At 47.0% G+C, this 24055-nt stretch overlaps 1 protein-coding gene across 4 annotated transcripts in view; it reads right to left on the bottom strand.

Moving 5' to 3' along the window:
* Gramd1b (GRAM domain containing 1B) overlaps positions 1-24055 on the bottom strand; it is a 175387-nt gene that overhangs the window by 110160 nt on the left and 41172 nt on the right. For 3 of the 4 annotated variants that reach the window (XM_013511139.1, XM_013511137.1, XM_013511138.1), the window contains exon 2: positions 19474-19551. In XM_013511139.1, coding sequence (XP_013366593.1) covers positions 19474-19551 — 78 coding nt within the window. The remainder of the gene's footprint in view (positions 1-19473; positions 19552-24055) is intronic. The other variant, XM_013511136.1, reaches the window with a different exon arrangement.

Below are 24055 nucleotides of genomic sequence, written 5' to 3'. Positions count from 1 at the left end.
CAGAGAAACGTCCCCACGCAGCATTCTGGGAGATGTAGTTCTGAGCAGCAGGCGGCCATGTCTGCTCTGCTTAGAGAGTGCGGCTTGCTCTCTGCCTGTTTGAGACTGCAGATCTGAACTAGACACGTTTGCCAAAAAAGTTGAAATCCCTTCTCTCTACTGTATGCTGGGTGCTGACTGTGAACTGAAAAGATGGCGTTAAAGTGGAGAGAGAGTCACAGAACTACAGGGGACTGAAACTGTGGAAAGAAAATGTCAGAGTCTGGAAAGGCAAAGACAAGGGAGAAAGAGGGCCATGGAGGAGGAAGGGGGCAGTGTGCATGTGCTCCCGGGAATGTGTGCATTTGCGTGACATTCTCCTCATCTTCCTCTTGCTGACCACCAACCTTTAGAGTCAGTGAACATGAGGAAAAGCCCAGCCTAGAATTCTGACCAGCCATTCCTAGCTGTGTGTCCTTGCCTGACCTGTTTAGCCTCTCTGTGCCCCAATTCCTCACCTGTAAGACAGAAAATATTACTCACCTCAGTGGCTACTAGAAAGACTAAGTGAGATAACCTTTGTAAAGGGCTCAGAATCATGTCTGACACATCGTAAGTACTAAATAAGCATTAGGGGTGTGTTTGCTTTTTATTCTGCGGTTGACTGCCTGTTTCTGTGACCTCTCGCCGCCGGGGATAGAGCCCAGTGGCATGAGCGCCTGCCTGGTCTGTGACCTCTTGCCCAAGTGCAGAACATTTTCAATCTCTCCCAGATCTGATGATGTAGAGGTAGCTGGACAGCAGACACAGCTGCCTGCTGTTTGAGGCAGATAAAGACAAGAAAACATGGAGACAACACAGACCAAGAATAAGGAAAAGGAATGAGGAAATACAAGAAAAGACACTTGGGGAGGTGTCAGTTGGCTTTTTGCTGCGGGGACAAAATACCTGACATCCACACTTACAGGAGGAAATGTTTGTTCTGGCTGTGGTTGATTGGCTCCATTGTTCTGAGGCCCGTGGCATGTCAGAAGCATCATGGCAAAAGGACGTGGTGGAGGGAAGCTGCTCACCCCATGGCAGCAGGGAAACAGAGAAGGAAAAAGCTAGAAAGAAAGGTGCCGGGGGCCAGATACAGTCTCTAAAATCACATCCTCATGACTCACCCAGACACACTCAGAAGTGTGCTTCACTCAGCTCCTAGCCCATAAAGTTGATGATCAAGATCAGGCACCACAGGTTGATACTGAATGATACTGGACATGAAGAGGGGCCAGGGAGGATCTGGGAGAAAAATCCTCACAAACAATTGAAAATCCATGTGAAAATATAGAAGAGAAAGAAAATCAGGGAGGCTGAGAGGGTTGGAAGTGGAGGGAAAAAGAAAGTGATTAAAGAGTCAAAGTGAAAATACCTGCAAGAGGACTTGACTGAAACATCAAGGAGGAGCTGTGAGTGGAGAGAAGCTGCCCAGCACAGGAAAGCCAGAAATGGAAGCTAACCTTATAGGGATCGAGTGCACCTCAGCCTTGATGCTCTCTGGAAAGTGGGGCTATGGGGAGGAGTTGGGGTGGAAGAGCTTCTGAAGCAGCTGCAATAGGTGGGGAAACAAGTGGTGAGAATGAAAAGCCCGGGTCCTAGGAACAAAGGAGATGGTCAAGTCTGAAGGGTCTGTAGTACTGCACCCTCAGCTGTGAGAAGGGTGAGAGAAGACAGGAGGCGACTGGAATGCAAGTTCTGCCTTCTAGGCAAAGCAAGAGCAGCAGGGTCAACCCACTCCCACCCCTCCCACCCCCCCAGGGGCACTGGCTTAGGGAAGCTGGCAGCTCCTTCCAGAGGGAGGATCCCTACTGGGTGACAGCACTGCTGTTCCATCCCTGAGTTCTTCAGGGAAAAGCAATACAATCTAAGAAGAAGAAACTCATCTTCCTTAGCTGCTAGAAGTTTCTGAGACAGGAAGTGGTAGTTCCTTTAGAACTGGACAGAACAATGTACCACAGTACTTAAGATCTAGAGTTAAATCAGTGATGCAAAGACTACCACATTATATAGTAGCTGCATGATTTTATATACATTAGAAAATCCCTCTAAGTCACTGGAGTATTTTTTTTGTTTTATTTTTTGGGAGTTTTTGGTGGTACTGGAGATTGAGCATGGAACCTTCACATTAAGCTATATCTCCTCCTGTCCTTTTTATTTTGAGATAGGGTCTCCCTAAGTCAGTAAATTATGCAGGTTGGGATCAAACTTGTGATCCTCTTGCCTCAGTCTCCCAGAGTACTGGGATTACAGGCATGCACCACCATGCCCAGTTTAAACCTCCGTTTTCTAATCTATAAAACAAAAGCAATAATACAAGTTAGTATCCTTATGTGAAATGTTTAAGATCAGAAGTATTTTGAATTTTCTAATTTTTTAATATTTGCTTACACATAATAAAATGTCTTGGTGATAGGACCCAAACTGAAACATGTGATTCATTTATGTTTCATATATACCATAAGCACAGGCCTGAAGGTAATTTTATGCAACATTTTTAGCACACCTGAGTTCTGACTGTGACCCATCCTATGAGGTCAAGTGTGAGACTTTCCACTCACAGCATCAGTGCTCAAAAAGTCTCCAAATTGAGAGCATTCTGAATTTCAGATTTTTAGGATAGTGATATTCAACCTGTGATACCATTTCACAGAAAAAGGGGGAAATGTTTTGTTTTGTTTTGTTTTGTTTTGCAGTACCAGGGATAGAACTCACGACCTTAACTCACGACCTTGTGCGTGCCAGGCAGGCGCTTACCCATTGAGCTATATCCCCAGCCCAAGGGGGAAATTTAAATAGGAACACAATGCTGACACCAAACAGACACATTTAATGAATGTTAACTAAAATAGTGACTTTCTAATTACTACTTTAGGGGCACCCAGGGATTATAACAATGGGTGCCCCAGGCATCTCCTAGGTCTGCACTTGGTGCTCCTACAAGTCATCTGCTCTTGGTGCTCCTACAAAGCTGGTTATGCAATGCTTTCCCTTACCTACATCTCCAGGCAGTCGCACCACCTCCAGCCCACAGCTGGTCCCAGCACTGTGCAGAGGACGGCTGTGCAAGTGCTTCAAAAAGGGAAACAATCATAAATGCACAAGGCACTGGCATTCCCCATGCTAGAAGTTTGCGCCTACGCCTCTGTTAGTGTTTGCACAGGCCCTACAGCAAGGCTACAGAGGACTTCAGAGCTTGTCGCACCTGCCTTCCAGGTGAGAGTATATGGGAAGCCACAGGCTTACCTGAGCAGGGTGTAGTCAGGCCAGCGGAAGAGCTAAGAGCACAGTACCACTGTCTGACTTCTTGATGGCGCATGGTTAATAGGAGCTGCACATGTGGCCATTGTCCCACCAAGCCATCCCCCGCAGACTGGGAAGAGTTAGGATAGAAGTTGTGGGACCTGTCGGATATCCCTGGATATCTCTGGGCTCAGGTCACTGTGAGACCCTCTAGTGCACCCTCTAGTTACTACTGTCTAAACCAAGAGAAGAGGTGACAGACGCATAATGATCACTGATCCTGATGGCCTAGCAAGAAGCAGCAGCCTCAGGACTCCTGGTTGGAGAGTGGCTGGTGAGTTGAAAGAGAGCTGGGGAACCCAGTGAAAAAGGAACAGAGGGCTCCTACAAACACCCATGTGGCTTCGGCTGATACCCGCGGCAAGGTCAGAGTAACAACGGCTCTGTTCTGCTGCAAAGACCTCAAAGTGGAGCCAGAAGAAAGCATCAAAGAGAGAGCTGCGAAACAGAGAAGGACCAGAAGCATAGACAAACCACCTGGTAACATCCTAAGGCACTTCTTAAAGTCAACAAGGCACAGCAAACATACCTTAAAAAGACCAAAAGAAATCAACTATTATAACCTAAGACATATCCAACTGGATCATTCAGTATCATGGGGCTCTAATTCTCGCTTGTCCACTTTTTTCTTCTTCTATCTGCTTATGAAATTTCCCAGGCTTGCTCATACTCTGCCACGGTTACAGCTCAAATTCGAGGAAAATGGTAAAAACTCAAGACCCACCAGGCCCAAGGAGGAGCAGTCTCTGCACAGAGTTCCAAGTCCCCTGAAAGTCCACACTCCCATTTTTTCAAGGAAGTCATAGGCGACACTGAGCTGTGGGGCTGAATCTCAGCTTTCCTACCAAAAATCACAGAGTGTAGGAGACCTCAGCCTCATCTAGAAAACATGTATCATAGAAATTTCCTTTACAGGATTGTCACTCTGAGTAAATAAGCTAGCATATGGAAAGCACAGCGCTAAGCATGGAGCCCTCAGAAGGGCAGATATTATTAATAACAAATAGCTCAGCACTGAAGTATCATTTCCGCAAACTAAGTATACGGTCTGCACTGTCTTGGATATACTGTCTGTATGTGTGATTTGTGAGAGCTTCCTGTGATTTCAACTCCTCTGCTGAAAGAGACCCCAATTAAATTCCTTAGCAAATTTCCCACTGTAGAATCTATTTGCAGAAAAGCAGACAATGGCCAAGGTAGGCACATGAAGGAATTCATGGGATAGGAAGGAGTACAGAGCATCTGACGCCATAAGCCCCTGCTTGGGAGCCCCATTTGTAGGTCTGTTTTCTGTACCTTTATGTATAAGCGCAACTCTCAACCAACCAAGAATCCATCATCACTTAGGATGTCCAAGCAATGAAACCCCAGATCAGCTTCACTTCTGGAAGGAAAGGCACTGAGAAGGCGACATCATTCTCCTCACAGATCCTTTAGCATCCTGGAGTTTCAAAGGTCAGTCATTAAACTAGGTACCTCAGAGAAGTCCAACCCTGAATTCAATGCACTCACCCATCACCATCACATAAAAGGTGATACAAGGGCATTTCTGCATGTGTGTGTGCCTAGGTGTGAGTGTGAGCAGTGTACTCACAAACATCCTCCCCTCTTTTTGCCCTGCTCCCAGCCTCCTGGACCATTCTAAACCAAGGCTGCCACGGGTTTCTCTCCATCTCAGCAGTCACCTTCAGACTAAGGAGTAAAGGGCAAGAAGGAGTGAGCCCAGCAGTTAACGCTCACGGGTCACATGTCTGAGGATAAGGAGAAGAGAAGCATTTGCTAACCTTGGAAAACTGGTGAAAGACAAGATGGAATCATCAATTTCTTCACACGCCCCCCCCTAGCCACTTTTCTCCTTGCCACAGAATGGTGACTCCCGGGCCATGCATAAGACAAGCAAGAGAAACAGAGGCCATGTGCCCAGGCTAGCTATGAAGAGGCCCTTTCCTCTCCAGCCCTATTGAATTATGTGCTTGATACTAGCTGCAGAGAATCCCTGGAGGCTTCAGGCTAAGAACATGTTTCTCAGAGCAATGGTCAGAGACCATCTCATCGGACGCATTTGGGACATAGGTCAACTCTGCACACTCCTAGGCACACCTGAGTCCTACAATTTAAAAGCAAAGACCAGGAATCTGCATATTGAATCAACTCTGCTGTGATTATGAAACATGCTACCTGGTTGAGGATGATTACCGTAGAGCCACTCTCCTTGATAGGTTGCTCATTACCAAAGGGCCATGGACACTTGCCCATGGTAATGCATTAAGAAAATGTTGCTGGGCTGAATATATAGCTCAGTGGCACAGTGCCTGCCTGGCAAGTGCAAGGTCCTGAGTTCAATTCCCAGTACCCCACCAAAAAAAAGAAAGAAAGAAAGAAAGAAAGAAAATGTTGTGACTTATATTTATATTTAGGTCCTCTTTTAAAAATTTCTACCTCATCACATTATATATAAAATATTTAGTATAGAAGTGCACGTGCATATGTATTGGTGGTACACTCTGGATTTGCAGCCAAGCTGCAATGTCAACCTCTAGTACACTGATTTACTCAATACCTATATCGGCAAGCAGGGCTGGTCTCGGCAAAGAACTGCTTCTGAGCTTACATTACTAAGCAGTGAGAGGTTGAAAAGACAATTCAAGGGTTTGTCCTCTGACTTCATCTCAACCTTGGAGTAACAGGGAGGTGAAAAAGATACAGCACAGAGCAGGGCGACTGTTTCAAATCCCCACGCTACCACCCACTCACATTCCTTCTCCACCATGGCTGGTAGAACGGGCTTTCTCCCAGCAGGAAGTAGGAGTGCTGGGGGATGGAATTTACCATCTACCCTGCCAGTTATCCAAACCTAAGTCCCAACTTTGGCATCAGCTGAGAGAGGTTAGTCTGCTGAGCTATAATTAACAACCCCATTTTCTCAAGCAGGAGAGAAGAAATGCTAGAGTAGGGGATACACAGAGCAGGTGACGGTTACGTCTGCAGACAGTTCTGCTGAGGCAACAGAAGCAGTCAAGCCTGCTAGCGAGGAGCAAAGAGCTGGGCACCCACACGCTTCTCTGCCCTGCCCCTAAAGCCAAAGCTTAGGCCAGACCAAAACTGTTCTACTCTGTGTCACCCGAAGGCCATCTGTGCTGTCTTCCAAAAGATCACGTGTTGCCCAAGCATGTGGATCAGCGAAGGGGAAACACACGATGGGTGGGCCCAGATCAAACCACCTCCATGTCCATGGGAAGTCTGAAAAGTAATAGACACATATGGACTAGTCTTTGGCCCTCCATTTGGGACAGTCACAGAATCCCAGGATCACATAATGTCAGAGGTAGCAAAAAGCCTTAGATAGTTAGTCCCTGGTTCACTGACTCATCCAGCAAGTATTTATCGAGTACCTATTTCACGCCAAACAGTGTGCTAAGCACTGAGTATGCACTAAATAAAACCAATCCCTGCTCATGTGAAGTTTGGGGATTAGTGGGGGAGACAGTGACCAACTCAGTGAATACAATCACAGCAGGCGACTAGCGCTAAGGTAAAAAATAAGCCAAAATGGTGATGCAAGCGAGGAAGAGAAACTCTTACCAGGACAGGGTGGGAATGAGGAAATTGAGGCTGTGGGGTTTGGCAGGCAGAACTCAGGTCTCCATCTCCACCATGCTCTAACACTATTCTTCCTGGGATCTGAACAAGGATCCCAGGTGTCCCTCTGGGAGCTGTTTACCGAGGTCCACGAGTCCTGCCACCTTTGCTCAGAAAGAGCCTCTGCTGAGACAGGGCTGGCTTCCTGGTCAGCTGGAACTGGCTGAGCACCCTCAGGCCCATGCTCCCCAGCGTCCTGCGGGCTAACTGCAGGCTGGGAAACCTGCACACACCCACTTCTCTGGCTCCTCAGCCCACGCCTGAGACAGCTATCACTCACTAGAAGAGTAAGAAGCAGATTTTATGAGACTGGCTTCCCCGGCAACTAAGAGGTCAAACATCACCTCTCACGGACTCTTTTGTGTCTCACCTTAACTAAGTTCTGAAACCTCCCGGTTCTAGCTCAAAGCACATCTTTTAGGTTTAACTGCCTGCTGAGGCTGACAATAATGACAAAAGCACTCACTGAGCACTTACCATGTGCCAGACACAGCGCTAAGTGCTCTTCCTGTTTTATCTCATCTTGATCCCCACAACCTTTACAAAGTAGCTATAATTCTCTCGGTTTTTCAAGAAGGAGGTAGAGTCAGAGAGACAAAATGACTTTGTAACAGCAACTGAGCCAGTAAGTGGGACAGCCAGAATTTAAACCAAGCTCTTTCAGTCTTCAAAGTGTTCCTGGGCCCCACACAGCCATTCATGAGAGAATCCTGTCCCTGTGACCAGCATCATACAGTAGGACCAGAGGATCTCACTCTGCCATTTTATCTGCTCACCACCATCAAAACTTCTGCCCCAAGAGCCCTTGAGGAGAGAATTCTTGTTAATAGATGGCTACACAATCACGGGCATCTATGCCCGTGCCTCCGGTGTGTGTGTGTGTGTGTGTGTGTGTGTGTGTATGTGTGTGTATTTGTGTGTAAAAGAGAAAGAATGAGGCAGAGAACCCAGATCAAGTCACCTTTACCTCTAGTCCCCACCAACATTTGAAATCCATTTAGTGTCTCATTCCTTTTCTTTTCCCTCTCCCCTCATTTGTCTCATCTTTCATTTAAAAATGAAACAGAGAAATAAATAACACAAACCAAATAAACAAACAAAATCTTGCCAGTATGTTTACAGGTCTCCCTCTTTCAAAGGCCTGCCAGGTTCAAATTGAACTCTGATCTCTGGGCCTGGAATCTCTTCCTCCTCCAAGAAACTTTCGCCCCTCTGCTCATACAGCACAGTCAGCAAGGAGCCGGCACAGCACAACTTCACCAGGCACAGGGGCTCACGTTAGAGCAGAGCAGAGCTGCTTACACTTGGCTGATGCCCCGTCTCCGTGGCAGCCTGTTCAAGCAGCTCTGGTGTCAGGGAGAAGTCCCATAAAGAAGGGACATAAGAAATTAACACAAGGGCTGGGGATATAGCTCAGCAGCACGGCGCCTGCCTGGCAACATCCCGGTATCAAAAAAAACATAATTAATACACTAAGTCAACCCCCCACAAACACCTACCCCAGGGAACCCAGATAAACCTAACCAATCATTCTCCATGGTACCCTTCTCTTGGACCCTCCAAGTTCTTTACCCACAGAATTAATTTACCATGAAAAGAACAAAAACAAAAGCTACCCCTGAGCTGGCCGGTTATGAAGATAGATCCAGGGAGCCAGGCGCTTTCTTGGGAGGCACATGATGAGGTACAGAAGACCTGAGTCTCTCAGTGCGCAGTCCATCCAGCTGCCCCTGCCTCACCTGTCCCTTCAGCCTCTTGCAACAGATGTATCTCCCGCCTGAGCACCTATCACTTGGCAGAGACCTAGCAGGCCATCCCACCCTCAGCTCCAGGACCCCTGGCACCTACTTGGCTCGCAGAGAGGCCAGCTTCTTCCTCAGGAAGGAGACGTGGTAGTGGCAAGCCTGCTTGACAGCTGTGCTGCATGAGACGGTCTCGACGCGCCAATTCTGCACCATGCTTGGCTCACCGGAGGACCAGGAACATGGCAACTGGGACCTCGAGGGCTGGGGACTCACTCGGAGCTCTGTGCACTCCCTGTCTCTGCAGCAGCCCCAGCTGCTGACAGAGGGCTCCTGCACATAAACTCTCCCTGCCCTGCTGCCCCGTACAAAACTTGGAGAAGTGGAGGGCCAAGGGTAGGAGAGCCGGGCCTCCTGTGCTACCAGAATCCCCTCTGCCTTCAGCCCAAGCCATAGCTCCAAACAGAGCCTGCCTCCATCTTTCCACATCTGGCAGTGCTCTGAGCACCTGGCAAGCTCCCGGACTTCCTCTGTCCTCACGGAGCGGATGGAGCTGTACCTGCATGTGATGTCAGCTGCTGGCGCTGGCAGGAGGGGAGGGCTGATGGGCACTGCTCCCAGAGGGTTTGCTACTTGGCTCCTTCCTCAGGGCGAGGGATCACCTGAGTGAACATGGGGCCGTGGGGAATTCACCAGCCAGGTAGGTAGATGGAGCTAGAATGCTCTAGAAATGCGTTATATGGGACAAGGTCTGGGATGGAAAAAGCAGAACTGAAAACACCTCTCCTTGTAATGTGAAGCTATAAATTCCAGTGGTGAGGCTTCGCACTGACAGAAGCAGAAGCCACCAGCTTGCCTGACTTCCGCGCCTGAGGCTTGCTCGAAGCTCATGCTCTACTACCTTGGCTCCTCCACTGACTCACTCATGAATTCCACAACCAAATGCGCGCTGTCCACCAGATACAAGAGATAAACATTCTGTCCTGCAGCGTCTCCTCAGCTACTGAGCAGACGGATAAAGAAAGGAAAGACCCACATCATGGGGGAGTACTGTGACAGAGCTAACCACAGCCTATAACCCTACCTAGAGACTAAAGTGTGACGTCTTACCCCGAGTGGAAGGAACAGGGGTCCAGCAAGACAGCTGGACACAAACATCTTTTAAGGTAGTCAGGGAAAAGATGATACAGAATTATAACCTATCTTCAGCCTACTCTCATTCCACCCTCCCTGCTCTCAAGGGACCACCTCATTTCCTACTATGCAGGAAAAGAGATCCTGCAGCTACTGATCTCACCTTCCCACCACCTCCCCTGTGCACTCATCTGCGGTCCTCCGTGCTTACCTCCTGCTCAGGGGTAATCCTTTTCCCTGTGATCCAGACCTATAATCTCCTGCCTCCTCTTGAAACCTTGTTTCTTTATCAGGGGCAGGGACCAGCTGGGCTGAAGACCTTCCTCTTCCACACCCATGTGCCGTGTACATAACTCACCACCAAGTCCTGGACATTTTGTCTCCCAACTACATGTTTGTTTGTTTGTTTGTTTGCAATGCTAAGCTTCAAAGTCAGGGCCTAGAGCAGGATGGCGAACCTTTTAGAGCTTTAAATGACACAAAGAGCCCGTGTGCCACACGTGCCATTAAGTTCACCACCACTGGCCTAGGGCATGACAGGCAAGCCCTATGCTGCTAAGCTACAGCCCCCAATCCCAAGCAAGTCCACACAAGGACTTCTGGGTTTGCCACCTGAGCTTCGAAGAACACAGTCAACTGCCTTCCACCTTTCCCTTTGCATGTGCCATGCGCAGGATTTTTTGGGGAGGGGAGTTGGTTTGGTTTGGTACTTGGGATTGAACCCAGAGCTTTCACAGAGAGGTACATCCTCAACATATGTATCTGTGTAGCTACATTAACCTATATATCTATAAATCTATTTAGATATGTAGTTGCTTTTTTTTTCTTTTTTTTTTTTTTTTTGAGACAGCTTCTCACTAAATTCCCAGGCTGAGATGGAACTTCTGATCCTCCTGCCTCAGCCTCCCAGAGAGCAACCATATCCCCATGTCTGGCTCCATGCATACTTTAATTTTTTTTTTTTTTTTTTTGAGGCAGGCTTTCACTATGTAGTTCAGGCTGGCCTTGAACTCACTTTGTAGCCCAGGCTGGCCTGCAACTTACAGTGATCCTCCTGCTTCAGCCTCCAAGTGCTGGAATTATAAGTTTGCCCCACCCAACCTGGCCTGTCCCTGCTCACTTTATAACCTATGAATCTAAATTAAATTTATGCCGGGCATGGTGTCACATGCCTGTAATCCCAGCTCTTGGGAGGCTGAGGCAGGAGGATCGCCCTGAACTCACAGTCAGCCTGGACTACATAGTCAGACCTTGTCTCAAAAAAAGTAAATAAATTAAACTCACTACAAAGCCTGCTACTCACATTGCTCCTCCTTTTTCGCAAAATTGTAGTAATAATACAAACACACAGGTAACATTCACTAGTCACAGGCCAGATACTATTCTATTCTAATCATTACGCACAAAACACATTGAATTCTCTGAAAATCCTTGTGAGGCATTATTATTATTATACCCATTTTATAGGAAAGTGAGACTCAGGTCAACTCATTTACCCAGGGTCACACAGCATGTGGTGGAGCCAGTCACAACCCAGGTAGGCACCGACCCTCCAGATTCTGCTACCTGTTCATGTTGCCCAAGCTAGAAACCTTAGACGCATCCTGGACAACCTCCTCCAGCTGGATGTCAGTCCTGTCAGATGTGCTTCCCAGATCTTCAATTGGTTCCTCCTTTCCTGTGCTCACATCCAGCACTCAAACAGAACACACTCATCTGATCTCCACTTCCACGTTGCCACGGCAGTAAGCCAGCTGTCCCTGCCCACCTCAGCCTCTGGCGAACTCAACTTTCCACCCCTTTTCATTTTCTTCGTAACATTTGTTACCACTTGACGTTTCCATGCCTGCCTTTGTCTGTCTCCTCTCACTAAGGAGCAAGCACCATGGAGGAGACAGAGATACCTTGTTCACAGTTATTCCCCCAACGCTGCAGAGTAGCGACATGTAATATGTGCTCAATAAATATTTGTTAAACAAGAGAACAAATGCATAGACTATTACCAGCTTCTACTTCATCTGCTTGCTTCCAGCATTTGTCCCTAAAGTCCAGCTCCCTCACTGGGACCAAAGGAATTTCTCTCATATCTCTGGGAGTGACCTAATGCATGACTGAATGTCTGTCCCTTCCCCCCACTCCAAATACAGGTTGCTTTTTTGGGGGCGGGGGGGGGGGTACCGGGAATCGAACTCAGGACCTTGCATTTGCCAGGTAGGCACTTGTGCCACTGAGCTATATTCCTGGCTCCAAATACAGGTTGAAATCCTACCCTCAAATGTGGTGGCCTGAGGAGATGGGACATTGGAGAGGTGACTGGGTCATAGGGACGGAGCCCGCATAAGTAAAAGTATTGGTCCTATGAGAGATTGCAGACCAGAGCTGTCCTTTTTGCCATGAGAAGATAACCGTCTGTGAAGAAAACAGACCTTTATCAGACACTGAATCTGTCACCACCTTGACCTTTGGAATCTCGGCCTCTAGAGTCATGAGAAATAAATTTCTGTTGTTTATAAGCTGCCGGTATTCTGTCACAGAAGCCTGGCTGAAGTAGCACACCTGGGTGTTCCTTCTCTTAAAATCTCTCCAGGGTGGGCTTGGTATCTAAATAACATCCACTCCTCATCAGGACAGCGCATGGCATGGTCAGGCACCTGCCTCCCTGCTCAAAACATCATTTCCGGCCATTCTAGAGCTGCCAGCTCCTGGGCTTGATGCTGCAGCAAAGCTCAAGTATTTGTGGCTCTGCTTTCTCACTCCTCCACCCGACGAACATCCTGTTCCCTCGCTGGGAACACTGTCCCTGTGACACTCCCACTCGGCTTGCAGCTCCCAGCCGGAATCTTTCTCCAAATCTCCACCCCCATCCTTGCCCCAAGCAAAGAAGCTGGGTTACACCTGCCCCTGGGGAAATGTCCCATAACACTGCTGAGTGTCCTTGACTCTAACACAGACAGCATGGCATCTGCTGGACGGGGCTGGTGAGGGGACTGTGTTAAGAAAATGTGCAAAAGACTCACTGCAAAGGGCTTGGCACACAGCGAGCACTTAGTAAACAAGTTCTTCAGTCTTAGCACCTTATTCCATGCCAATTACTACACTGCATTATATTTGCTTATTTGCAAATGTATTTTGCCAAGTGTGGTGGTGCATGCCTACAGCTGAGACAGAACAATCACCACAAGGTTGAGGCCAACCCTAACCACACAGTGAGGTCAAAGCCAGCCTGAGCTACATACCAAGATGGAGGGTGGATGGATGGATGGATGGATGGATAGATGGATAGATAGATAGATAGATAGATAGATAGATAGATAGATAGATAGATTTTTTTAAAAAATTTTAGGGCAAATACCAGGCCTTGCTCTATTTATTCACAGCTGTGACATGTGCACATGCCCAATATTCTATCCATTCTGTTTCTGCTTTTATGAAGACAGTGGACAATAGAACTGTTAACAGAGGGAAATCTCATGATAGTCAAAATATGAGTATAATCATTACCATTTATTAAGCACCTTTCTAGATGCCAGGCACTTTACATATGTTACTTCACTTATTCTTTACAAGAAGATGTGACACATAGCAGACAAATGAGAAAGCTAAGTAAATTGCTTTGAAAAATGCACAGTTACAGCCAGGCATGGTGTCACATAGCTATAATCCCAACATTCCAGGGACAGAAGCATAAGGACCACAAGTTCAAGACCAGCCTGGGCTACATGGTGAGCTCCAGGCTGGTACAGACTACACAGTGAGACCTCATCTCAAAAAAGAAAGGAAGGAAGGGAGGGAGGGAGGAAGGGAAGAAGAGAAAGAAAGAAAGAAAGAAAGAAAGAAAGAAAGAAAGAAAGAAAGAAAGAAAGAAAGAAAGAAAGAAAGAAAGAAAGAAAGAGGCAGTTGTGGCTGGGAGTATACCTTGGTGAGCAGCGGTGCATTTGCCTAGGCCAGGGGTAGCAAAGCTATGGCGGCTGGCTGTTTGTATCATTGAAAGCTCTACAAGGTTCACCATTGGGCTAGGGTACATGCAAGGGGCTCGTTTTGATCCCTAGCAATAAAATAAGAAAATGAAATAAAAATAAACACACACAGTTAATAAGGAGCAAAGGGCCGGGGATATAGCTCAGCGGCACAGTGCCTGCCTTGCAAGCGTGAGGTCCTGATTTTGATTCTTGGTACAAAAAAAAACAAAAAAAAACAAAGAAAAAGGAGCAAAGAAGGTATAGAAAATGAAGTCATCTGTCTGTAATGCTTCTGCTCTTGCCCGTACAGCAGTGCCCATCAGCAACCATGAGCCTCCATCCTCTTGCAGCCTGGGCTGTGCACCTTGTAGACACTCTGTGAACATTTGTGATACACACACACACACAGGCAGGAGGGAGTTGTGAATGTGCACTGTCTTCCCTGCGGTTGGATGCCATGGCCTTGCTTTTGAACTCACATACACACACCCCACGCCCGGTCTTAATTCTCCTACTGCTAAAAGTTTCACTGGTCAACTGAGACCGTGTTCTGCTGTGTTGAAATGAACCCGGTGTGCACAAAAGCTCATTAAGACTAATGTTTTTTGTTATTTTTGTTTTGTTTTTGATTTTTGAGATAGGGTCTTACTATATAGTTCAGGCTGGTCTTGAACTCACTATGTAGCCCAGGCTGGCCTCAAACTCACTGCGATCCTCCTGCCTCAGCCTCCCAAGTGCTGGGATTATAGGCATGTACCACCACACCTGGCTACAACAGGTCCTTAGTAAGACAGCTCCTTCTTCTACAGTCCTGACTGTGTTTAGAAGTTCTTGTTATTGAGGGAAATGCAGTAAAGAAAGAACTAAGTACTTGAGAAACCTCAACAATTAGTCCAGTTTGGGGCTGAACTTAGAGACTAGTGTTTCAGTTTGGCCCTGGCTTCACCTTGAAGCAAGAACTTGAATTAATGCCTTGTATTGCGTTGTGTGTGTCCACACACACATTGGGGAAATTACTCACTTTTTTTTTTTGTATTAGAACCTTGGGGGGATTATTGATATTCCCAAACCAATCACTACTTCCCAATTAAGTGGATTATTCAAATAAAACCAAGACTTATCCCTGATGTCACAGCTGCCCGAAAATCACCGTCACTCTACACCAAGTTGCCCTCTTTCCCCGTCGTGCTTCCAAAGGCTTTCCAGAACACTGTGTGAATGAGAAAGGACGCAGAGAAGTCGTGTGGCTTGACCAGTGCTGTTCGTACAGTCACTGAGTGCACAGGACACCTAGGTCAACGCAGACCACGCACAATGAAGGTGGTCCCAGGACACTGCATCACCTGGAGACGTGAGAGACATCTTGGTTTGTTTATGCTCCATGATGCTCCCACATCGTAAGGGATGCATGACTACAGCAGCTGGTTTGTCTCTAACTGTTGTAGCCATCCTGAATGTTGTGCATAGCCAAAAAAAAAAAAAGAAAGCAATGTTATGCTAAACCTGCTGAAAGTGCCTCTTATACTGAAGGATTATAATGTCACCTTTTAGGCAGAGGCAGAAAAAAAATCATCGTCAGTTCTTTCGCTTGCTCTATGAAGCGATTTTTCATCATGTAATTCATCACATTAGAAGCATCCACAGAAAAGGGTCCGTAACATAACACCCACCTCATCCTTGACCCTTTCCAGTCCACTACAAAACTTGTTCCACCCACCTTCCTGGGATGTGGTCGAGTGAAAGAGAAGATTACAGGAAGGCCTGGTCAGCATAGGAAATGTTCACGGGATGGTACGCCACCGGCCAAGCATGCCAGAGGGAGGGCGGTGGGCCAGATCCCCACCACTACACCAAATCTCCCCAGGGAGACTCAAATTGGGTAGACAGGTGACAGAGAAGAATGAGAAAGAATCAGAGTGTAACAGCTCTGAGCAGAGGCTGGTGACGAACTGGAGCTATGTAAACTTGTTCCCTGCGGGAGAAGGAAACCACAGCTGAGAAGACATACTGGGAAAAGACGGGGTAAGCACAGACCTGGCCTGAGTCTGAGGCAGAAGTGTCCGCCCCGACTGCACTGCGCTGAAGGAGGCAACTTCTGGCCTCGTCCCTTAGTTCCTCACACTGACCGAAGAGGGCTGATGCTGATGTGAACAGTGGCCGCATCCACCGCGAAGAGCTGAGGGGCTGAGTGGGCAGGGGTGGGAAGGAAGGGTCAGCGAAGAAATCTAGAGGGTGCTTCTGGGAGGAAGTGTAAAAGAGAAAACTTCTTTGAAGGCGTGGTGAGGGCAGGCACCAGAATATAATATTTATGAATGTACATTCCCAATAGCCAACAAAAGGCGGGGTTTTCTCTAGTTAGCCAGCAGCTGTGTCCTACAGCAAGAAGCAGGTCACCTTGGGGGAAATGCAACTCAGCACTTAACTGTCTCACACCAGAATGCCACAAGCAGCAGAGATAATATGAGTGAGGTGAGGGGTTGGCAATCACAGAACTGGAAGAGGGAAATGACTACAGGGCAGCGGACAGCACACCTGCTGGGCATGCACAAGAAGTGGAGTTGTGCCTGGGCCTGGGGTTGTGGGGGCCTTCACATTGTGAGAGCCTGGCTATTGAAAGGCAGAAGAAAGCCTTACAGAGAGAATTTCAGCTGCTTTAAGGACTGGGGGGCTACTGATTAAGCGTTCTGATGAGAATAATCAGTCTTTGCTCCTCAGAGTCCCCACATCTCCATGCATATTGAGTCCAAAGTGACGAGCGGAACCACTCATTTCTGCTAACAGTGAAACCGAGAACAGCAGCACTCATAACCTAGAGATGGAGATTAGAGACCCTGCCCTCTCACCCAGGACTGGATCCCTTTTGACACCCAACCTGGCTTTGGCTTGTAACTCTTCCGTGGAGGGGCGTGCATGACTTTTAAAGGCCTATTCCACTGTACGTCTCTAATCATAGAAACAGTAACCTGAGCTGAAATCTCTTGTATTTCTCATAATATGTACTGGGGATTGAACCCAGGGCCTTCACACTGCACCATACCCCCAGCCCTGTTCCTTTTTTTTTTTTTTTTTTTGACACAAGGTCTCCCTATGTAGATCAGGCTGGCTTTGAACTCTCTGTAGCCAGGCTGGCCTGAAATTCACAGTGCTCCTTCTGCCTCAGCCTCCCACATGCTGGGATTACAGATGTGCACTACCATGCCCAGCTCCTATTCCTATTTTTTTTAACTTTGAGACAGGGTCTCGATAAATCACTAAATTGTCCTGACTGGCCTCAAGCTTCTAATCTTCCTGCCTCAGTCTCCCAGACTGCTGAGATTATAGGCATGTGCCACATCTGGCCTGAAAGCCTTCTTGCTGTAACTTCTGTACCTTTGTTCTATTTCTTAGATTTTCAGATACTTTAAAGTGCTGTTGCAGTCACCCTACATCCTATCTGTTCCTGCCTAAACCCTTTTCTTTCACCCAGCCCTTATGTCGACATAGTTATTCTCCTAATCTTTCTGTTCCGGACTCTAATATCCATCCATTCCGAAGAACTGGTCATAATACTCAGGATGTCAAGCTCATAAAGACTCCCCCACCCCACCCCATGCAGCATGCTTCCATTGACAAATTCACACTTTCAAAGACCATGTGGTAGTCATATCACATTATCAGCTCAAATTTGGCTGGTAAATAAAACCCCTATCTTATTTTCTACATGAAATCCTATCAAAGTAGGCTCTCTATGGCAACCTTCCACTAAATGAATTTAGCCCAGTGTGGTAATTATACCCACAATTCCAGAACTCTAGCAGACTGAAGCAGGAGGATCAGAAGTTCGAATCCAACCTGGGCAACCTAACAATTTAAGACCTTGTCTCAAAACAAAAATAAAATTTTAAAAGGGCAGGGAACATATATAGCTCAGTGCAAGAGTCCTAGCTTCAATACCCAGTACTGCAACAATGAAAAGATGAAGAAAAAGAAAAAGAAGAGGAAAAAGAGAAAGAGGGGGAAGAAATTAATCTTTTCTTATAAATGGATAATATCACATTTCTCTTTTTGGAAAAAAATACCTCCTTGGTTTCCCATTATTCCCAATAGAAGTCATTGTTCTAAAATAATATTAAATCTTAATTTTGTCATTTTTTTGATAAATGTGTTAAAAGCATCTTCCGCTCTTCACCCAGTTTGCTGACAAAAATGGCAAACAGAGCTAGATCCAAACCAGTGCCCCTATGGTAGATCAGCCAAGAACTTTCAGCTATCATAATACAGTCAGCTTGGCAGAAGTTTAGCTCACTCCCACAGATACATTCGGGTCCACCACTCGCGGCACTGCACAAAGCAAGTCGGGCTGGTCCTCACACCCTGAGCACATAGCTAGTTGTATTACAGATAGCTAAGTTAGGTGGAAATATTCTAGGCGGTCAGGCCAAGCCAAGCCCTCGAGGGAGTCAGTGCAGAAGGTGAGAATACATTACAACTGTGGCTGGAGGCCCATCCACTGAAAGCCAGGCCTCAAGACAAAGACAGAATGACCAGGCCTGCATGCCTCCCAGAGGGATAAGCAGTGCTCTATAAATGGTGCTACCTGGTCTGATAAAGTCTAGATAGCTATCAGTTACCCCAGTGGGTGACCAGGACTTCCCGATTCATCTCTTCCTAAAAAGGTCCTTGTTCTTTCCATGTACACTTGCATATACATGACCTGTTTCCCCATTGGATCAGTATTACCTCAGTGGCCATACTTATAATCTTCTTGGCTTGATGCCCATGTTGTACCCACCTTGTGATTTTTGTTTTGTTTTGATTTGGTCTTTTTGAGACAGGGTCTGGCTATGCAGTCAGGCTGGCCTTGAGCTCACTTGGTAGCCTAGGCTGATCTCGAACTCGCAATGATCCTCCTGCCTCAGCCTCCTGAATGCTGGGATTACAGGCATGTACCACGAAGCCCGGCCTTGTGATTTTGCTCTATAAACTTCCTTCGAGAAATGGGTTCATTGGCAACCTTCTTTTGAGCGCCCTCCTGTTTCTCTCTCTCTCTCAATAAAGTTCTCCTAGTCTTAACCTCCGTTGTTCAGTAGAGTTCATTCTTCAACTGTGGGAACACACACTCAGCACATCTGCCGTCTAGCAGGCTGGGAGTTACATTTACCTCCCCTCCATCAACTGTGCTGCAAATACTGAGCGGAGCACTGAGGAGCCTCCACGTTCCTGCACCCAACCATCCTAACCTCCCTCTCCATTACCTTCTGCCACCTGCAGCGCACGCCAAGCCAGTCAGACCCACGTGCTGCTGCCATCTGCTGGTACACATGCCAGGCCAGTCCATGCAGCCTCCTGGGCCACAAAACACCCTCTTCCTCCTAATCCACGCAGTGCCCGACCTATAAGGTGTCACTCAAGCCTCAAATCCAAGGTCTTGCCAACCTACTGGAATTGACACGGGTGGACTTCTCCATTGCCCAACACCAACCGCCTTAAGAATCGGCCCTGGGTGCTGCTGCTTCCTCCTGGTGCCTGCGTGAACAGCTTGTCTTCCTAACCAGGCTCCCAGCACAGAGCTCCGGCGCTCCCCTACCGCTCCTCCATTTCCCAAAGTGCTCGCCCAGGACAGAAGTACGATCTTTGTCAAGCATTTCACCGACTCGCTGTTATTGTCCCTCATCCTCTCCCGCTTGGCTTGATCTTACCTTTCTTCCCGCGCCCGAGGACTCAGGAACCTGCTCGAATCATCATCGTGGCTGCTTTGCTGGCTACTCTGCTGGCTGCTGAGGAAAGACACAGGATGTGACCGTTAATGCTCAGCTTCTTTCCCAACCCCGGGGGGGAGACTGTCTAGACCTCAACTACACAAAGAAATAAGGTTACAAAATTAAGTAAGGCTGGAAGTTCCTCCATGTGATTTCAGCATGGGGTACAATTTCACACAAGGCTGCGAGAAATGACACAAACCTTGTGCAAGTGCAGCCCATGATACCCAAGAACCATCTGCTGCTATGCAGAGTGGAGGAGGAAAGTCAAGGTCCATTGCCTTTTCTCCCCTGAACCATTTGCACCCCCAAGGGCAAGCGTGCCAGCCCTCTACCTGGCCCTGACCCTCTCAGAAGGGATCACGACCCACTCTCCTCATCCTACTGAGGAACTCGTGCGGAGCTGGGAAGGAGGGGCCAAGCAGGGTGTGGAGAGAGGGAGGACTCCAGAAGGCAAAGACTCAGTGGGGTCAGGACCAGCTGGCTGGCTTCGGCCGGCGGGTAAGACTTAGCAGAGGGAGGGAACAAGAGAAGGAATAAAGGGCGGAACCCTTCTACCCCTTACAGTCCTGCAGGTGAGAGGAAGACCCAGCCTCTGTTTGGGATCAGAGCTCCTTAAAGAGTCCATGTAGGACGGGAATGTGGACTAGGACTGCCTTTCACGTGATCCCAGAGAAAGAAAGCAGGTCAGATACCCGCGACACTGCCTATATAACAGATGAATGAGTCATTCTTAGTAATAATTGTTAATAGTTGTTAATAATTATTAACAACTCCTGGCATCTGACATAGGTCAGAAAACGACAGCCATCCGTCCTCCCCCATCTTCCCACTCCCCCTCTCCAAAGTCTGGAGCCATCTGGTTTTGTACAAGCTCTAGGAGTTAGGATTGTCTTGCTGTTGTATTCTGGTCCTCCTGCTCCCCTTGCCGTAGATCCACAGACCCAGGGCCTGGCTCATGCTTGGCAGGACTCAACCACTGAGCTACATACCCAGCTCTAAGAATAGCTTTGGAAATTGAAAATGGTCAGTAGGAAAATCCAAATAGGAGTAGTTCATGACACATGAAAATGACATGATGCCAGGCGTGGTGGGGCACGCCTGTAATCCCAGCACTCAGGAGGCTGAGGCAGGAGGATTGTTGTGAGTTTGAGACCAGCCTGGGCTACAAAGTGAGCTCAAGGCCAGCCTGAACTGCATAGCGAGACCCTGTCTCAAAAATAATAATAATAATAAAATGACATGAAATTCAAATTTCATTGTCAAGAAATCAAATTTTTTTGGGTGAAGCACAGCTACACTCACTGCCCTGAGTGTTTTCAGGCTACAGAGTCAAGCTCAGTAGCTGAGGCGGAGCTGAGTCAGATGACAAGGCAGAGCCACCTTGCGGCCCTAAAGCTTGCAGCATTCACCAAATGGCCTCTTACAGAAAAAGATAGCTCACAGCTGCTAAAAACAGACTATTAATAATAAAGCCTTATCGTGAAAAATTTTTTAAACATCCACTATTATTTTATGACTACCATATCTTATGCTGGTATTGTAGGAACATAGTCAGGAAAAAGGATAAAATAGGATCTTGTTAAGCTTTATTAAAGAAACTAAAAAGAAACCTTACTAACAGTAGGTTCTGCTTCCGCAGGTAAACTCTGCAGTTAGGGCAATAAGAAAGTCAAAAGAGGGAGAGAAAGACACTGAGAGGGGACCACAATTACCATAATAATTTAACAGTTAGACAATGAGGAAGCCAGGGACATGAAGGACCAGGAAAGCCCGCTCCCCTTGCCTACCTGACAGAGTGCAAGAGAGATAAGAGACAGCCCCCTAAGGACTCATGTAATATGTAAACCACATAAGCGTATGCAGGCACACACACCTACCCGTATACACATGTATGTATGTTCTCACTTTAACATTAGTATTGCACCGGGTACACACATGTCCTCTTTACTTAATTATTAAGTTGCCTCCCTAGAAACCCTCTCCCCTTCGCTTATTCATTAGAAAGGGACAGGAGGAAACCAAAGAGCTAGAAGGAATGTAGACAGACATGCCTCCACTAGAATCAAAGACAGTCAAAAGAACAAGATCAGATATCAACAAGTGTCCACCTGGGGATGGGAAAGACACTGGTCCCCAATAAAAGGAGCCAGGGATGAGAGCTCGTGGCCTTTCAGCTCTGATGCACCCCACCATTCCACAGTAACTGTCTATCCCCTTTCTTTTCCATCTTTTTCCACAGAAACCATCTTTTGTGATACTAAACTTTGCCTTTTTTAGTTCTTTACTAGCACTAGGTTTAGGGCAGCTGGGAGCCGCGTTTTCAGCATAATGGCACGGCATGACATGGCTTGGCAACCTGTCCACCCCGAATGTAACAGTGTATTATTACTATTGTAACAGTAATACCTGATGTAACAGTATATATTATTACTATTACAGACAGCTAAGCTAGGTGGACATATAATAGGCAGTCAGGCAGGGCTGGGCCCTTGAGGGAACCAGTGCAGAAGATGAGAATCCATCAGGACTGTGGCTGGAGCAGCATCTGAAGATTAAAGTCATGATGGCTACTTCTATATACTTCCCTAAGGGATGAGTGGAGACTTGGGATTATTGCACCGCCCTTTTGAGATTTCATATTAACTCACTAGAAACGGGCCATCCTCTCCCACCAAGAGTAAGACTAAAGCCACTAAGATTAAGACTACTAAAACTAACGACAGGATTAAGACTACAGATTACCAACCAAGATTAATGATGCCACCCATGTACCCTTGCCACCATTAGATCAATATTACCTAAGCGACTATACTTACAATTGTTGCAGGCACCTCAGTTACATAGAAATATTGTAGGCAGTCAGATGGGTCTGGGCCTTTGAAGGAGTCAGTAGGGAAGACTAGACACCTTGCAACTGTGGGAGAGACAGGCACTCCCACTGTGGGCCAGACCTCAAGACAAAAGATGCACCCACATACCTCCCTAGGGATGGACATCAGGGATTGATATTCTAAATAGGTATCAATCACCTTGAAAAAGCCACAAAGATTCACGAACCCAACCCCTACAGGAAAGGCCCCTGTTCTGTATTCATGCCTGCTTGCTACATGACTCGCTTCCCCAGTTGACCCCATTTAATCAATTTTACCTGAGCAATTATGCTTGTAATCTTATTGGTTGCTCACAGTTTTGTCCCGCTTCATGCCCACCTTATGAGTTCCCATGTTTCCCACCTTCGACCGGCCTCAATTCACGGTTTTGCTCTATAAAAATCCCTTAAAAAGGCAGGGTCCTTGGCAACCCACTCCTGTCCCCTTCTGTGTCTGTGTCTCTGTCTCTCTCTCTCTCTCTCTCTCTCTCGGATAGAAGCTTTCTTTTCCCCAATAAATATATTCTGATCTTAACCTCCATTGTTCCTAAAATTCATTCTTTGATTTTAGAGAACATGAACTTGTTCCAGATAGCTTTCAGGTTGTGAGTTTCTTTCCCCTATATTACAATCTTATTGATTGATCATAACTTTGACACATCTCATGATTTTGTTCTATAAAACTTTCCTTGAGGGGTGGGCTTGTTGGCAACCTCTTCAAGACCCCTCCTACCTTTCAGGAGCTATTCTTTTTTCTTTTTGTCTTTTTGAGACATGGTCTCGCTATGCAGTTCAGGCTGGCCTTGAGCTCACTCTGTAGCCGAAGATGATCTCGAACTTGCAATGATCCTCCTGCCTCAGCCTCCGGAGTGCTGGGATTACAGGCATGTACCACTACGCCCGGCTCAGGAGCTACTCTTATTCCCCATTTCTTTTCTCCAATAAATTTTCCTACTCAACCTCTGTTGTTCCTTAGAATTCATTCTTCGACTTCGGGAGACATGAACTTCACGTATTGGACATCTAGCGTTTCCCCTATATTATTGCTATAGATATTCAAAGACACACTTGTACATTTTCATTGTTTACCTGACAGTATCAGTATTGTAGATAGCTAAGGTATTTAGAAATATTGTAGGCAGTCAGAGCTGAGCCTCAAAAGGCTGGGGCAGAGGACAGCTAGCTGTGGCTGGAGGCACATTCACTGAAGGCCAGGCTCCAAGAAAAAGAGAACTACTCACCCATATACTTCCCCTTAGGAAGAGCAGCAGTGATTGATATTCTAAATAGACATCAATCACCTTGGGTGGAGGACCAAACCTCCTTAACACCCCCCCACCCCCCACCTACCCCTTTACCTCCGGGAAAGTCTTGTCCTTCCCAAGTGCACTTGCTCTGTGACTTGCTTCCCCATCTGATCCCCATTTAATCAATATTACCCAAGTGACTATACTTACTGTAATCTTATTGGTTGACCAAAGTTTTGTCCCACCTCACACCCCTCCTGTAACTTCCTATTGGACCAATGTTGCCAAAGCAACTATACTTGTAATCTCACTAGTTGACTACAGTTTTGTCCCACCTTGAATCCGCCTCACCTTGTGGCTTTGCTCAATAAAACACCCTTGAGCCAGGCACAGTGATACACAC

This window comes from Chinchilla lanigera, unplaced genomic scaffold (genome assembly GCF_000276665.1).
Source record: "Chinchilla lanigera isolate Chin_1 unplaced genomic scaffold, ChiLan1.0 scaffold00011, whole genome shotgun sequence".
In the NCBI taxonomy this organism is placed as follows: domain Eukaryota; kingdom Metazoa; phylum Chordata; class Mammalia; order Rodentia; family Chinchillidae; genus Chinchilla; species Chinchilla lanigera.
This window is presented reverse-complemented; position numbering and strand designations above follow the sequence as displayed.